This window comes from Nelumbo lutea, chromosome 3 (genome assembly GCF_056320005.1).
Source record: "Nelumbo lutea isolate HS-2025 chromosome 3, American lotus-T2T, whole genome shotgun sequence".
NCBI lineage: Eukaryota > Viridiplantae > Streptophyta > Magnoliopsida > Proteales > Nelumbonaceae > Nelumbo > Nelumbo lutea.
The window spans coordinates 35,448,537-35,467,175 of NC_142686.1; the positions used below are offsets into that span (position 1 = coordinate 35,448,537).

General features: G+C 33.2%; 1 protein-coding gene and 1 long non-coding RNA gene across 2 annotated transcripts; one reads left to right on the forward strand and one right to left on the reverse strand.

Annotated features, from left to right (window-relative positions):
* Positions 1 to 662: 662 nt before the first annotated feature.
* On the forward strand, positions 663 to 1,765 carry LOC148864208 (uncharacterized). Its single transcript, XR_016110480.1, has 2 exons — positions 663 to 801; positions 1,063 to 1,765. It is a non-coding gene; the product is annotated as an uncharacterized LOC148864208 (long non-coding RNA).
* A 1,023-nt stretch (positions 1,766 to 2,788) lies between these two features.
* LOC148864209 (NADH dehydrogenase ubiquinone 1 alpha subcomplex subunit) lies at positions 2,789 to 10,236 on the reverse strand. The gene is made up of 3 exons (XM_088980169.1): positions 10,048 to 10,236; positions 9,857 to 9,946; positions 2,789 to 3,155 (listed from the first exon to the last, which is right to left on the reverse strand). Exons 1-2 carry the CDS (start codon positions 10,147 to 10,149, stop codon positions 9,857 to 9,859), a joined length of 192 nt encoding a protein of 63 aa, XP_088836295.1. The 5' UTR covers positions 10,150 to 10,236; the 3' UTR covers positions 2,789 to 3,155.
* Positions 10,237 to 18,639: the final 8,403 nt, after the last annotated feature.

Sequence of the window (18,639 nt, forward strand, 5' to 3'; positions counted from 1 at the left end):
CGTCTCAGAAATTGCTAAGTAAACCAAGTATGCTATTGTTTATTGTAAACTATATCACTAATAAAAAAACTCTAGAAATTTATAATGTTAATTTAAAATTGAAAAGTACATAAAATCCAATAGAATTTCAAAGATACATCATGCATATCAAATGCTATTAATAAATTTTAATCACTAAAATAATTATTTTGTTTTTTATTATTTTTATGTGTAAGTTACTGAAAAATTAGAAAACATTTTTGACATAAATATAAAACATTTATATCATTTTATTTTTGAGTAAGCTCTTAAACTACCCCTACTATTCACGAAATTAACAAATTATATCCTTACTATTTACATAGTCTTAAAGTACCCTTAATTGTGTAAAACCTCCATTGCCCTTAATTTTCCATCACTCCCTTCACATGTGAAATCACGTGACTGGTAATTATTTTAAAATTCCTAAAATACCTATATTGTTCATTGCCGCTGTCGGAAGTTGCAGCGGTAGCGGTGATTTTGGTATCCTTGTTGCAAGCAACGACGACCGCTACAACTTCCGAATGGCAAAAGTTTGGTGATCACACAACACTGATCAATACCCACCCATTCATTGCATCAGATCTGAACGCCGATCTAGATTTCCATTGCCTCAGGAAAACTGAAATCTTTGGACTTCCGTGCCTATCTTTTTTTTCTCCTTTGATTTTTGTTTATACGGATGGATTCAAGGACCTTGTCCATTGTGTTTGAAGGTCGGCCATGGCTAGTGAGGAGCGAGGGCAGGAACCGAAGTAAGAATGTCTTTACAAGACGAAGGTCGTACAAAGCAAGAATGCCTTTACAAGATTTGTCTTCTGTTTTTAATGAGAAACCTTTCTTCACTCAAATCTTTGTTCTGTTTTTGTTTTATTTGTTTTTTATATTTTCCCCTTTTCTCTGTATTTTATGTTGCTATGTTTGATTAGGTTTTTGTCTGATCTGGGCTTTCCCTTCTTTTTGGGTTTTCGTTATACTTCAAAATTATGAGTTCATATCTAAGTATCTTTACTGCTATTTTTGCGTGAGATTTTTTGACAGATAATCAAATATCAGATATGAGTACGACGAAAGCTAGGGTTTTTGAGCAACCGCGCCAACGGGAAAATGTATAGGAAGCTTCTGTGCGAGGTGCTAGAGCCGCAGCTTTCACATTTAGAAGAGCACATGCGCCGCTTGCGAGTTCCCTTCGAGTTGTATCAAGAAGTATAACTGCAACGTAAAGGCGATCCGAAGGAAGACCACCAAAACAGGTTGGACGAGGTACCTTTGTCATCTGCTGCGTATATTCAAGAGTATCAGGCTTGGCCAATCTAGAATGGGATTTGACCTGCGTTCATGCCAAACAGGCCTAGCCCATAGACCTCCTCCTTGACATTGAAGTTGGAAACTTGATGCAAGATGAGGTTTTCCTCCGTGACATTGAAGTTGGAAACTTGAAAAGCCTGGAAAGCCTGAAATCACGGCTGGAGTTCATCAGGGTGGTTGGGGATGGAGTAGTTGAAGGAATTCCTGATGCAAGATGAGGGAATCCACTTTTGGCTTAATATTTACCTGCGTGTCAATTGTTAAAAAACTTAAGGGTAGAATAGATAAACAATAAGGGTATAGTTTGTCAATTTCCTGAATAATAGGATAGTTTAAGAGATTTATCCTTGTTCAATGTAATGATCATTAAAAATCCATTATCATATCAATGGAGATGGCTTAGGCTGCATTTTGCATTCCTTATTTTAAAGACTTATAATCTGTTTTGCAGTTCAAAAAATTATATTAAACAAAGTCAAAACTAAACTTGTGGTGAGTCCAGATGTGACTCTGAGGTCGGAGTGAAGAGGCCTATGAGCATGTACACATTTTTTCAAGCCCGAACACATTACGCTCCCCACAATGACACGAAGATTTAAAACTACGAATGTTAGACGTCACTTCATCAAATTGAAGGTGGGGCCAAGACAATTCATTAAAGGTTTTGATGTCATGGATTCCGAATTTCCAAAGCTCCAAGGATCCGTTGAGGGGTCGAAAACCTAATCTTCAATCCACGATTTCACTCGGGTATAATTCCCCCCCCCCCCCATTGGGAAACTCCCTTGAAACCAGAAAACCGATTTCACTCCATTCAGATAAATGAGAATAGAACTCTGAAACTCTGATAAAGCTTTTCATTACTGAAAAATTACTTAAATAGATTCCGGTCTATAGGGCCCACATTCATACCACAAAAAGGTTTGTTCATGTGCAAGTTCTAAATGCACATAATCTTGGATAATGGTCAAACCTAAATAGTTTTAGTATCAGTTTCTTTCTGTAGATAATAATAAAATGCCAATGGTGACCCTTTGTCAAATATACGGGGGTAATTGGATATTGCCATAAAATATGATTGAATAAGTTGTTTTGGTACCACCTTTGCATACTTGTAGGAGAAATACATCCTCGTCTCAAAACAATAAAAACAAAACACAGAAATATGTTCAAAAAGAATATAAATATGATTATATGGTGATGTTTTATATTGGTAGGGCCTATCAACAGACAAGTCTGAAAAAGAAAAAGTTGCAATGTGAAAAAAACGGGAAGAAACGATCAAAACGACATTCATTCTCTTCCATTTAGATTGAAAATAAGCCGGTAAATGGTACATATACATAATCACAGGTAGAGTGGTAACTAGCAGGGTTTTACTCATCAGAGTGCATCACCCAGACAAACTATTATTGAAGCTCATAAAACAGCATCATCAAATTGTGACAAATCATGAGGCTTGGGCACTCTTAATCAGATGGACCTTTCGATAACAATAAGTCAACACAACAGTCACCTAAATCGCGTTATATGTGCTCAAATCCAACAGAGTAGCTAATACTCAAGTTATGTAACAGTAATTAAAGACAGTTGCAGAATGTCCAATAGCATCTGTAAAAGCTAGTAAATTTGACAAGCCAGCTTTTAGGATGACCTGAAACAGCATGGTTCTCAAATTGTCTACAAACATCTAAAGATTCATATCATCCAAAACAATAGGGAACTGAATCATCGTATGAAATGTCTTTAAAACACCTCTTACAACAATTCTGAAAGATTGCAGGAGCACCTTATTCCTTTCTAAACGAGACAATTGGAACCACTTCCTGCATAACATGAACTGGATCCCATAAGAATGTAGGTAGAATACACATTAGATAATTGAATAAAACAGGTGAAAGTTCATAGAAAAGTTGGCACCATACATAGCTAAGAATGATCCGGTGAGAGAAATTAACAAAATAGCATAAAAAAATGGGGCTCCTTAAGGCATATTCCAAATTGAGTAAATGATCCCAAATAATCCTGGAGCTCATGCTACTACTAGTTGGAATGCATCCTAATATCAATCAAGAGAGATTAAGAATTCTTTAGTTATTTAGAAGTAGACCAGAAGCCTTAAATATGAGCAACCTTGCCTCAGTCAAGGCATGTAGGAGACACCCAAGGCATTTTGGTCTGCGAAGTGAGATCCATGAAAGGAGACCTTGTATCAAAGATAATAGAATGTTCTAGAAGCAAAGCAAATTGGGACTTCGATGATGATGGTGTTCATTCAGCACAGACCTAGGGAACAGAATCTGTTGGCCCATTAATTAGCAGCATTTTGTTTAAATCATCAACAATGTTTAAGCTGGAAACATCAAACCCAGATTGTATTGGGGGCCTCTTTTCTATATTATAAATAAATCACAATTTTTCTTTGAGCCAGACAAAAATGTTGAGCTAAGATATTGCACGTATAAATGTTAAAACCAAAAACTGAAAACTTCTTTTTTTATCCCTAATTCTGATACCTTTATCTCACCTGTCCTCCCTCACATCTGGGTGAGGAACTAAATTACCATGAACCTTAAAGATTCTATTGATAATTATTTAGTTATTTTAGTTATATAATATAACATACTAAAAATTCTTTTGAAGAACATACAATATTGTCAAGCAACAATGCATATGATTTTCTTTTCTTGGTAACAAAAAAGTGTTAATTGCAAGTCTAGTGCAAAAAAAAAAAGGAAATATCTGAAAACCTCATCAAATGGGCAGGATGGACCGGCAGTAACAGGTCACCATCTCAAGCAATGAACATTGGGAATTACATCTAATGACTTCAGGTCTTTACCAGCAAAGCCAGTCATACATTCATATAATGAAGGTGGGGTGCAATGTTGCCTTTATTTTTGTGGGCACATGAATGTATTAACAAATAAAAAGAGGGTAAAGGAAAACTGCCCCAACCATAGAATAAATGCTAGACTCATTATGGAACAAGCTTAAAAAGAATATCAAGCAAAGATGTGCCCTAGATTCTGCAGATGTGTACAGATATTAATTTTCAACCCTCCTAAAACTCCTTCAGAAATGAAACTCGCAAAATTATGTATAATTATAAACAAATCATCAAACAATTGATTTGTATCTGCATTGAGTCTAACATTTGGCTCTATAGGTGATTCAACTAGTTTAGCACCCAACAACCTTGTTCCTTCAAGTAGATCAAGAACATACTTCCTTTGACACAGGTTTCCTAATACCCCACAAGAAGATTGATCCCTCTCTTCATCCACAGGCCTGCAAATAGTAGATAATAATAGTAAATGCCAAATCTCAAGTGCCCACCTTTCACTTGAAGAGCAACAGCTTGACCTGCCTTCTTATGGTTTTAGTTTCAGAATGGGATTGAGTTTAGAAATGGAGACTATTATTTCACGCTCTCCTTGCCTTGTTTCATGAGTTTGTATTCCATATTTTCTACGAATTTGCTCCTCAGTTTTGACTTTTGGGTTTGATGGGTTCTTAGAACCTCCTTTCTTTATGCTATTAGCTACCCCCTCATGTTTATTTTCTCCCTTCATCTGAGATTTTACATGTGATCAATGGTTTTTGTTTTTCTTGGAACTTAATTTTGTCAGTATGTAAAGGTTTACTGGTTTTCTAATGCCTATTTCAAATTTTCATATCTTTATTCATGTTTCTCCTGGATTAGTCATACAAAATGACATTTAAAGGATTCTTCAATCTTCCATTCTCATTTTTGCCCTTGGGTTTCATTTCCCACCTTAGTGTTCTTTAGGTTCATTGTTGCCAAAGAACTGACATTTTGGTTTATAGACTTAGTGTGGCAGGTCCTGATTTCCAGTCTCAAGAGTTCTCAGGTGAGAGCAGGTTTGCATGCCAGTGAGAGCATGAGTGAGGTAAAGGGAAGAGCAGAGAAATGGTGAAAGAGGAGCATGTTAGGGAGAAGAGAAGCTCTTGTTAGGGTTTAGATTGAAAGTGAAAATGTGAAAATTTTTAGTATCCGCACAAATAGACATTTTAGCATGTCTAGGACAGGTGGTGCCACATTAAATATTGCTAGTGTTGTTGCTAGCATCTTGTGGCCAGCAAATCTAAACACTCCTATCAGACAACTATCTGGGTTGAACTCTACATTTATTGCCCTAGTCCCAAAGAAGAGAGAGGCATCACAACTGAAGGATTTATTGGAAAAGTGCCATATATTAGTATGAAGAAAGTTCTCCCTACTATTATTGCACCCAACCAAGGAGCATTTGTGAAGGAAAGACAGATCACTGATAAAATCCTGATTGCAAATGAGAGTCTGTAGAGTTTTAGCAAAATAAAGAAGGGAGTGGTTTGCAAGCTAAACCTAGAAAAGGCTTATGACTTGGTTGACATTTTTGTTGCAGGTGTTGAGATGCTTTGGGTTTGGGGATAGATGGTGCAAATGGATTTGGGTGGAGTTGCCACCATTCTATTTTGGTGAATGGAACTGTGGTGGATTTTTCCCTGCCTTGAGAGGAACAAGGCAAGGTGACCTACTTTCTCCCTTTTTATTCACATTGATTGCGGATGTTCTTGGGAGATTGATTCATAAAGTTGATTCAAGGAATTTACTAAGAGGATGGAGAGTAGAAGGGAGGAAATTCCACTTACACACTTGCAATTTGCAAATGATAAAATTCTTTTCCATGAAGGTGGGGACTTAAATTGGATTAGGAACTTAAAATTGGCAATACAACTCTTTGAGCAAATGTCTAATCTCAAGGTGAACTTTGATAAGAGTTGTATAGCGGGGGTGAACATGGAGGAGAGGGAAATAAGAAATTATGCAGGTGTGTTAGGTTGTGCAATTTCAGATTGGCCTTTGAATTACTTAGGCCTCCCCTTAGGAGATAATCCCAAAAAAGAAAGCTTTTGGAACCCGGTGGTGGAAAGATCCAAGAAAAAACTTGCTTCCTGAAGGAAAAATTATCTATCAGAGGATAACTTTGATTAGGTCTACCCTAGCTAACTTACATGTTTACTTATTGTCAGTGTTTAAGATTCCCACCGAGGTCTCCAACATGTTGGAAAAGTTAATGAGGGACTTTTTGTGGAAGCCAGGAGAGGAGAAGAGGAATCATAGGGAGTGTTGGGAGGTGGTAACTAGAAGTAAAAAACTGGGAGGTCTTGGGATGGAGAATATTAGAAAAAGAAACATGACTTTGTTGGGGAAGTGGTTGTGGAGGTTTCCTTTGGAAATGGACAAATTGTGGACGAGGATAGTGGCTAGCATTCATGGGCTCAAGGACAATGAATGCTAGCATTCACATGGGAACCTGAAAATCACATGGACGAAGATAGTGGCTAGCATTCATGGCTCTCTATGGAGAGCCATCCATGATATTTTTCCAACTTTCTCCCCTTGGATCAGGTATGGCATGAACTTAGGTAACCTAATAAAGTTTTGGGAACAAACTTGGGTTGGGGGTTCCCCTTTGATGGAACAGTTTCCTTCTTTGTATGCTTTGTCAAACCTCAAAAATGAACCTATCTCTTCTTTCTTAGTTCCTTCAGACTCAACTTCTAGCTTTGGGTGGAACCTGGGACTAGGAAGGGCCACTAGGGATACAAATATGAGCTGCGTTTGGAATTTGTTAAATATCCTTGACAATGTTTTCCTGGACCCTACTAAGGAAGATATCAGAATTTGGCCCCCCTCCTCGGGTACCTTCCCTTGTGGCTCCTTTGAAACCTTAACTCAACCCCCTGAACCTCTTGGGATGCCCTTCCTTGTTAAAGAGGTATGGAGTAAGCCCATTCCTCCTCGAGTTAGTAGTTTTTGCTGGGAAACTTTCCTAGAAAGAATTAACACAAGTGACCTGCTTCAAAGAAAGAGACCCAATTCTTGTTTTTCCCTGCATAAGTGTTCTCTCTGCAAGGTTGATGGGGAAACTGGCTACCACCTTACGGTTACTTGCCTATATGCTAAAGCTAATTGGAAGTGGGCTTTCTCCCTTTTTGGGTGTAATTGGAATCCTCCCTTGAATGTGCAAAGTTTGTTCTTTCCTTCCTATTTCAGCAGGCCTAAGAAAAGAGGGAGGATTATGTGGAGATGCATTAGGGAAGAAGTTTGTTGATCCTTATGGGAAGAAAGAAACTCATGTATTTTTTTAGACAAGGAATTAACAGCTGAGAGCTTAATATATATGACACACGTAAGGCTGGTTCACTGGCTGAAATCATTGGACCTTTTTACAGATTTTTCCATGACTGACTTGCTGAGAAATTGGAAAGAGAGTTAACTATGCTAAGTTAAGAGAATTTCTAGCCCCCTTTGAACTTCCCCACCCTCTGGATTCATAAAACTGAACTTTGATGGGAGTAGTTTTAGAAATCCAGGGCCTTTTGAGATTGGGGGTGTGTTCAGGAATGAGGAAGGGATTATTCTAGCTTTGTTTTCAGGCCTAATTGGAGAAGGTGACTCTCTCAGGGCTGAGATCTTTGCAGCTCTGGAAGGAATCCAAAAAGCAAGAGAGTTGAACATCAGAAGATTGGTCTTTGAAGGTAATTCGGAGGTGGTGATTAGATGGCTTAAGGAAGACAACAATAGCATGCGGAGCTATAGAAATGAAAGGAATAAATTCAAATGGCTTGCTAGGGACAATGAGGTGAAGTACAGCTGGGTGAAAAGAAATGCCAACTCATTTGCTGATGGGTTAGCCAAGCAAGGGGCGAATAGGGTGTCTTTGTTTTGAGCTAATTTTTAATTCATCTTTCTTTGTAATTTGTTGGTGGGGAGTTAAGCCATTTTACCTCCCCTTTCTCTTGTATTAATTCTTCCTATCTTAAAATAAAGCTTATTGTTATCGATAAAAAATGTGATACATTTGAAATCACTTTTCTCATAGGTGACATGTGCCTGGATTATTATTAGTAGGTATATAGGACATTTTCAATCAATCAGCAAAATGACTTCTGAATCTGCACCCATCAATCAAAGTTTGATTGATCACCCCCTTGGTATATTTCCCTATGTAGATGTTAGCTTCTTCTCTACTTTCTGGTTTTTATGATTCCATGTGATTTTCAACAATACATCTGCACAAAAGGAGCTTCTTTTCATAGGTCACGTATTGAGAAGAATCTCCCATCTTTTTGGTTTATTGACTGATGCATAGCCAAATGGTATCGTGCAATTTGCATTCCTAGGAGGAAACCACCCATACCACAGTGTTCATTGCAAATATTCTCACTTTGATAGATCTAGGGATGGGGACCAACTTTATTTTGAGCAATTTTAATCTTAGCCATGAAAAGATTTATAAGGTTTTTTGTTTCCTCAGAAATACCTAAGTACCCACCACTTAGACCATCCAACTTTTGTAATTTAATCTCTATGAAGTCTGAATATTACCTATGCTAGCACATTTCCTTTCATTCTCAAGTTTACTCTTGGTGACCAGTGATAGAGAGCAATGTTATCATGGTGGTAACTCAAATGGCAGGAAGATAATTGCACCACTAGTTTTAAATGGTCTAATGGTTTGCAATGCATAACCACTCAGATGATTCTTCACCAAGAAAAACACCTCATCCCACCTTTAATAATGTCTTGAGAGCAAAACCACCACCCTTTCCCCTGAGTCAAATATTGGGTTACTTTCTACTAGTACAGGAGCAAGTTGGGTTGGGTTAGGTCAGGTTGAGGTTAACCCTAACTCACCCCGAGTTATTGAATCCCTATCCTAACCCAACTCAAATTGGGATGGGTTCAGGGTTTGACTTGATTTCTTGACTTCTTTTTGCTAAAATGATCTTGCTTATAACTATTAATCCACATCTAAAAGTGGACAATGTTTTCCAGTCAATACTCGATAGAGTGACAATCAGGAGCTCGATTTTGTTCATGTGCAATTCGTCAAACATTCTTATTTTGTTCAGTAGTAGGAGTCCCATATGTTATGCAAGGACCCGTTACCAAAAATCTGAACAGTCCAGCTAGGTGCATTCTGGGTGCTGGATCGAAGCTTTCCATAACAAAAGGTTTTACTTTTGCAATCATATAAAAGGGCAGTCTTCAAAATAAACGCTTAAAAGAACATAGGACGCCCCAAATTTCAGAAACCTCAAGTGGTTTAAAACCAAAAGCAGCAGGTACGACTGAAGAAATTGATTCAATATCAACCAAAACCAAGCACCAATTCAATAAAACTGCAGCAACTCAGAAACAGGAAATAGATGATAAATGAACTATCTACCCGTCCAATAAAAACAGACTCCTTAATTCCAACTTCAAGATGGCAAAAGGAGTAGGACGCATCAAATTGAAACCCTGACTAGAGAAACAAGCACCCATAAAAACAAGATTAATCAAACTCCAACATCAAATCAGAGCAAAACAAGTTACAAACCTAACCAAACGTGCCAATAAGTTATTTCAAATGAATTGCATTCACAGAAAATAACCCTAAAATGATCCCAAATTGAAAAGAGACAAATCAATAGGTTGCAAGGTTAATAGAATCTAGAATCAAAATCTGACCTAATCGCGAGAAGCAGCGAATTTCTCCACCAACTTCTTGTCTCGTCTCTCCATGGCCACATCCCATCCATCGTTTCCAATGTGCTTCGGCTGAAGATTTCAACAAAATTTGTATCTCAAGTGTTTACTTTTCTAATAAAAAATAAACTCAGAGAGAATTTTTAGTTTCAATTGACAATTTTTTTACTTACCCTGCCATGAGCAGCTTTGTGGATGTAATATTGAGCATTTCCCATCACACAGAGCATTCCAGCAATGATTCCCAAAGGAAGAACAGCTTCCAACCAGATCATCGTGGCCGAACACAACCGAGTATCAAAAGAAAACAGGGAAAAACAAGAGAATTTCTTCCTTTCTCTTCTCGGTACATCGCCGATACTTGGTCAATTTATAGCCTGAGAAGTTCTAGTAATAACATAGGGCTGAAGATGGATCGGGTTTAATCCCGTCAGAATTCGGATCCTATTGATTTAAGACCGACTCGGATAGTCAGATATCCATTTAAGTATGTAATCATGATCGAACTGAATCAAATCAACCACAAAATGTAATATCTTTTTTTTGGTAGAACCAAAATGTTATATCCAGTTATTAATCGGATGAACCTAAAGAATAACACTCCCTCGTTTGAGGGAATGAACATTCGCTACCCCCTCCCTTGAGAATGAAATCTCATTTGTATTGATTTCAATTTTTATTCCTCTTCCTATCTATCAAACTATGTAAATAAATCATTTCGATTCCAATTCTAACTACAAGCCAAACTGATTTTTAAATATTAGTTAATTCAATGGACAAGACAAATAAGACTAGGGACATATGGATTATAAGACAAATTCTCCATCACGATTAGATATGGTGCTTAGAATTGCCATTTGGGTTATAAGACAAGTTGTGCTTTTTTAGGGTGCAAATAGATCGAATTGAATTTGAATTGAATATAGGTAGATCTAAATTTAATTTATTTATATTCGAATTTGAATGGAATCATATCTATTGGATGTCTAATGGATTCAAATTGAACTTGAATTACAATTGCATGTTAAATTGTAAATGAATTAGACTAAAAATAATCAAAATCTTACATTTTATTTATAAAAATATAATAATTTAATGGGTCATTTATTAAAACACCCCTATAGTTTCATGAATTTACTAAAACCTATCATATAGTTTGTATTTTACTAAAACATTCCCTTTAGTTTGCAATTTATTTACTTAATTGGCCTTCTATTAGATGAGAGTGGAAAATGACAGCTTGAACCCTAACATCCATTCAAATAAATTTAATCAAAATAAACTAAAAACAAAAATTCCATTTTTGCCCCTAATAAAACACAGACAACCACTATTTTTTCTATTTGGTCAATTTTGTTTTATATACAAAAAAGTGTTAGGGGTACTTTTGGAATAAACAACCATAGATCCACTTAGTTTAGGGATATTTTTGGAATAAATAACCATGAGTCCATGCCCTTAAACATTTTCCACTTAATTTAAGTGATCATGTTACTATTTCAGATGGCAAACCAAAGAGTTCTTAATGAAAGGTCAATTACATAAATAGGTTGCAAACTATAAGGTGTGTTTTAGTAAAATGCAAACTATAGGGTAGGTTTAAGAAAATTTGTGAAACTATAGGGGGTGTTCTAGTAAATGACCATAATCTATTTATATTTACCAAAAATTTCTATGTACAAACTGAACTAAAAATGACATTAATATTCTATTTTATGAACAAAATGAATTAAAAAATCTTGTATGGAACTTGGACCTATGAATATCTAGTGATAAGGGTGAGTAGAAAAAACCAAAAAAAAATGAACCAACCAGAACCAAACCGACCGATTCAGTTAAATGGTTTGGTTTTGGTTAACCATTTTAAAAAACTGGCAGCTAACCGAACCGATCGATATATACAATAATACATATTTTATATAATATATATATATATATATATATATATATATATATATATATATATATATATATATATATTTATATTATATTTTTTAGTTTTGTTGAAAATCGAATAAAAGATTTCGGTTTATTCGACGCCCAATCGCCTATCAATTTGTTTTTTTGAAAAGCGGCATCATGAGAGACTTTTAGCAGTTCAAATTTCAATATTTGAACCTTTCAATTGAAAGTTCAATCGTCTACCTCTGCTAGAGTGCCAGTTCTCTTTTGTCTTTTCCCCAGACTCCCAAAGTGCCAGTTTTCTCTTTTGTCTTTTCTCTTTTTTTCTCTTACTCACTCAGTTTTCTCTTCTCTTCATTTTCTCTCTTCTCTTCTTCTTTGACTCAATTCTCTCAGTTTTCTTCTCTCACTCCATCAATTCTCTTTGTATTCCTCACTCTAGAGTCCAGACGGTTGCACGGCCCCCGCCAACCACCAGCACAGCAACACCAAGCGGCAACGCTGGTCGCCGCCTCGTTGGCAAGCAAGCACCAAAGGTCTAACCAGCCCGACAAGCAAGCACCAATGCCGGCCTCTCTCACTCTCTCAGTTCTCTCTTCTCTCTCTCACTTCTCCTCTGTGCGTCTCTATCAAGCGCTAGCCGCGCCACCTCTCAGGTTCTCATTCAGGGGACACTCGATGGAAACCACCGGCACCAACCAGTTTGGCACCGACAGCAACCAACGGCACCAGTAGTCCAACACTAGCAACCATCGACAGTTTTATTTATTTTTCTTTTATTTTAAGTGCATAAGAAAAATAAAAAACCAAACCGCGGTTAAATCAGTTAATTGATTGCATCGGTTTGGCTTCAGTTTAGATATTTAAAAAACCAATCATATCGTTTCAATTTGAAAAAATACCCCATGGTTCGGTTAACTGAACCGTGAGCACCCCTATCTAGTGAAAATACAACATCCAAAGCAACTTTACTAATAGTTCTAATATAATTTTTAAGTATGAGGGTGTTCAACAACACAGTTGGTTTTGTTTTTGAAAACAATAACAGTTTTCACATAAAAAATCAATACAATTTTGCTGATGTAGAAGTTGTTTTTGTTTTCAAAAGCAAAACCAACCATGCAGGTTGTTGAACACCTTCTGTATATATGTGTGCGAACACACATATTGGATTGGATAGGGTGAATCCATGGTTGATCCAATTATAAATGGTTCAAATTTGTATCACCCTTAAAAGGATTGAATTTGAATCCAAATTCAAACAAATAATGGAAATTGAAAATTCGTTGATTCAAGTAATTCTTGGGCAGGGATTGCTACCAACACAACACTACCTACGGTATTCCAACAGGCCACTTTACCTATACATTGGGAAAATCTCTATTGTCATTCATGAGGAGATGTTCCCAATACACGGCTGTAATTGCCAGTTGGGACATGTTGGCAGAAGATCTGAACCCATAATTCTTATAGAGGTTTTGTTCAGATAAGATTAGCCATGGGTTAGAAGGAACTGACATTGAGGTCTCTTGCTAATATTTTAATAACCACTAACGGGGACCCATGCATGCGATGCACGGAGTTTATTAAGTGAAAGCTAAATAATAGAAATTGTTATTTACTAAAATACCCCTTATAGTTTCATGGATTTACTAAAATCTACCCTATAGTTAGCATTTTACTAAAACACCACTTATTTGCAATGGATTTAATCAATCTTCCATTAGATGGCAGTGAAAAATGACATTGTTGACCCTGATATTCATTTGAATAAATTTAATCAAAAGAAAATAAAAATACCATTTTGCCCATACTAAGACATGGGCAACCACTCTATTGGCTAATTTTTGGTTAATTTTGTTTTCTATAAAAAAAGTGTTAAGGGTATTTTTGGAATAAAAAATCATGGGCCTAAAGGCAAAACAAACACTCCTTAATGAAAGGTTGATTAAGTAAATAAGTTGTGAAATATATGGGATCATTTAGTAAAATGGAAACTATAAGGTAGGTTTAAGTAAATATGTAAAGCTATAAGGCATGTTCTAGTAAATGACCCTAATAGAAACACATAAGAGTATACAATTATTTTATATTTTCAACTTTTAAATAATTAATAATTATTCATATTTTATATACTATTTGTAATAATTTTTTATAATACAAAAATAACAATAATTAATTTCAATTAGGTTTATTGATCAAATTGATGAAACCGCCAACCCGATCAACTCGACCGAGTTGGTCGGTTTTCTAGTACTTTGGGTCAGATTTGGTTCAAATAATTCCCAATTCGACCAAGTTAGATAAGCTTCACTTTAGTCATTTGTAAATTGACCAAAATCGACCAACCTAACCATGGATATATATTAATATTTTATATTTTAAATATAATTTTTAATATGAAAAAGTAAGAATTTTCCCATATTTCTTAGTCTAAGATGTTTTATATCATAAATCTAATTTGTAAATTTATTTTTTAACAATTGCACAGTATTTTTTAAAATTAAATTTAATTTTAAAGTTTAAATCTTTTGAACCGTTTGACCAAACCAACAAATCGACCTAAACTAATACAACTTGAGTGGGTTTTCACAAAAGGTCAGTCGGTTTCAGTTGACCAACTCTCCAACCTAAATAGGTCAATTTGGTTAGCCAAATAGCCCACGACTGAACCAAACCAACTTATGAACACTCATAATTTTAGCTAAATTAATAGTCTCATTTTTAATAAATAACAATAGTTTAATCTCTGATAATTATTGAAAATTTATAGCAAAAATACACAATTATTGAAACTATATTAATAATGAAAGTAATAAAATAATTACAATAATTAAATAAGTACTAAAAATATATGAGCTTAGTTAATAAATAGTATAATCTCAAATAATAGTTTAATCTCTAATAAATATGAATCAATAAGTTATAACAAAAATACAATAAGTACAATAAATTAAATTTAAAAAGTTCAATAATAGTAGTTTAATCACCAATGATTATTGAAAGTTTTCTGTTCAATAACAAAACAAAATAAATTTATACATAATCATTGAAAACATTTATCACAAAAAACAATAAATAATTACTGAAATACAATAAATATTAATTTTAATATGTGTAATTACATAATAAATACAGGTTAAGAGTTTAAATTTTTTATTAATAAGTATTAATTTTTTTGAAAGTTATTTTCTCAAATTATTACTTGATATAAGTGAAATTAGTTATTTACAATATTATGTAAATATATCAAATTATTATTAATTTCAGTATTATGTTATAATTATTTTTCTACTTTTCAGTTTTTTTTTAAATTTATTACATAATTTCTTTATTTTAACTATTTAAATTTTAGTTATGTTAAATATTTTGTCATTTAAAATATTTAGTTATTTAAATACTTAAATAATATGCAAAGTATTTAAATTTTAAAGTATTAATTATTTATTGAATTTAACTATCCACAAAATCATAATTTATACTATTATAGCATAATTCCATTATTAATTTTGTAATATATTAAATTATTATTAATTTCAATATTATGTTATAATTATTTTTCTACTTTGAAGAAACTTTTTAAATTTATTACATAATTTCGTTATTTTAACTATTTAAAATCTAGTTATGATAAAAATTAGTTATTTAAATATTTAAATAATCTATAAAATATTTATTTTTTTATTTGAATTTTCTTTATTTAAAACTATTACATATTATTAAATATTTGAAAACATTTAAATTGATAATCCACAAAAACGTAATTTAAATTGTTAGTACATAATTTCTTGATATATTTTATAAAAATATAAAATTATTTTTTGTGTTTTTTAGTAAATATTTTAAATTTATTTTATAATTTTATTAGAATATTTAAATAATCCTTAAATTTTTTAGTCCATACTTTCTTTAGATAGATATAGATAAAAACTAGGGGAGAGGATAAATAGGAATTAGAGATAATTTAAAAGATAAATTAGGAATTGTAGATAATTTTGGAGAAAGTGGGGGATAGTGGGGGAGGTAGTTTAAGAGAAATTTTAAGAGAAAATATTATTTAGGTTATAGGAAAATGCATCTCATTGGTTGTTTCAAAAATGACATTGAATAAAAAAATAAAAATTTCAAAAAAGGAGAAAATTCTGGATAGATGAGGACTAAGAAATGCATTCATTTTTTCAATGCCCTTCTGCAAAATTCTGGATCTGCTACCTCTACGTGGGGAATTGTTAGGGCCTGTTTTGGAAATTCTAAGTCAATGAATGAAACTCCTCTAAATATGCTTCCTCAATTACTTGGGCCCTATTTGGTTCATGGAAATATGGGTTTGGAATCGGAGCCGGAATGAGCTATTACGATTCCAACTGTTTGGTTGGATGGAATCGAAACCCCATTCCCATTCCTGCTGGAATGACATTCCTCCATTTGAGGGAATGCCCATTCCCTACCCCTTTCTTGGGAATGAGGTTCTATTCCTGCTGATTCCAATTCTCATTCCCATTCTTGTCTGAACCAAATAGATTATGGGAATGGACCATTTCGATTCCAATTATGGAGGATTTTGATTCCGATTTCAATTCTGATTCTGATTCTGAGTGCAAACCAAATGGATCCTTAAATGCATAGTTGAAGAAGGATTTCCTCTCTTGGAGGTGTATTTTATTGGGTGTTTAGTTTTCTCCTCAATGGGTTATAAATAAGCATAACTCTATGCTCCAAGTGTTAAGTTGCTCTGTAATTCATGATAATCATCTACAACTCCCTTTTTGCCCCGAGTCTTCATCTATCAAGTCATAATGTAAAAACTATAATGACATTTTTATTTAGTTACTAACAGGGATCCATGCGATGCACGTGATTTATTAAGTTAAAGATAAACAATAGAAATATGTAAGAGCATACAATTGTTTTATATAATAATTAATAATCATTTATATTTTATATACTACTTTTAATATTTTTTTTACAATACAAAAATAAGAACAATTAATTTTAGATAGAATTGTTTATCAAACTTAGGGAAGACAATTTTCCCCATTCCCCTGATCCCCGTGGGGATATGCCCCGAATGGGGCAAGGATGGGGATGATTTTCCCCCCACGGGGATAAAGATGGGTAAATTTTCATCCCCATTGGCGGGGACGGAGAGAGCACTCCCTGCCTCGTGTGGACCTTGATCCCCACTAATATATATGTATATACACATACGCTTATATATGTATATATGTACACATACGCCTATATGTTAATATTTTTAACAATATGGTTGGATAAGTTTGAATATTTTCTAATAGGATTGAAAATTTTAATTATTTTTTTTATTTGTTAAATAAAATAAAAAAAAACAAAAACAAAATATAATGGTTGACATTATAAAGTCACGGGGAATGGGGATCCCTATGGAGATGGGGATGGGGATAACTTTATCCCCGTTAGTGGGGATAGGGATGGGGACGTGGATGAGGATTTTTGTGGGGACGGGGATGAGGAGGGGCTTCTTGTCCCCACCCCGCCCCGTTACTATTCCGAATCAAACTAATGAAACTGACCAACCTGATTTCTAGTATTTCTACTAAGCTTTGGTTTAACAATTTCCGAACCCGACTGGGTTGGATCGGTTTCGCGTTGGCCATTTTTAAGTTGACTAAAATCGAATGACCCGACCATAGATATATATTAATATTTTATATTTTAAATATATTTTTTAACATGGGAAAGTGAGAAAATTCCAATATTTCTTAGGCTAAAATAGTTTATATCATAAACTTTATTTTAAAATTTATTTATTTTAATAATTCCATTATAATTTTTTTTATTTTAAACTCAATTTTTAAATTTAATTCTTTAAGTTTATATCTTTTGAACCAATTGACCAAACCAAAAATTGATCCAAAATGATATAACTTGAATGGCCAGCCTCCCAACTTGACTAGGTCGATTTGGTTGCCCAAACAACATACAACTGAGTCGAACCAACCCGTGAACAATTGTTTAATGTCCAATAATTAAAAATTTATAGCAAAAATACATAACAAATTAAATTTAGAAAGATAAATAATAATAGTTTAAACTTCAATAATTATTGAAAAATTTCCATTAAATAACAAAACAAAAATAGTTTTATACCTTTTTAAATATATTTATACATAATTGTTGAAAATATATTTATCACAAAAACAATAAATAATTATTAAAATACAATAAATACTAATTTTAGATAGATAAATATATAATAAATAAAGATCAAGTTTTTAAAATTATTTTTAATAAACAATAATTTTTTTGAAAGTTATTTTCTATAATTATTAATTCGTATAAATGAAATTAGTTATTTATAATATTATTTATTTATTGAAATAATATCATTATTTAAAATTTAAAATATCAATTACTTGTTGAATTTAATAATCCATAAAATCATAGTGGTATTAATACATAATTTTGTTATTATGTTAAATATTTTGTTATTTAAAATATTTAGTTATTTAATTAAATATTTAAAATCTTAATCTATTTATTGTAATTGAAAGTTATTCAGTAACTATTTAAAATATATTATTAATTGATTTAAAATATTAATTTTAATATTTTGTTATTAAAATATTTAAATAATATTTCATTTTTAATGTTAGATTTTTATTATTTGATTAACATTTAGATTGAATAATCTAGATAATCATAATTTATATTGTTTGTACATAATTTTGTGATGAATTTTGTAAAAAATATATAATTATTAATAATATGGATTTTATTAAATCAATTATAATATTTAAATAATCCTTATAATTTTTAATTCAAACTTTCTTTAGATAGATGTAGATAAAAAGTGGGGGAGAAGATAAATAAGAAGTAGAGATAAT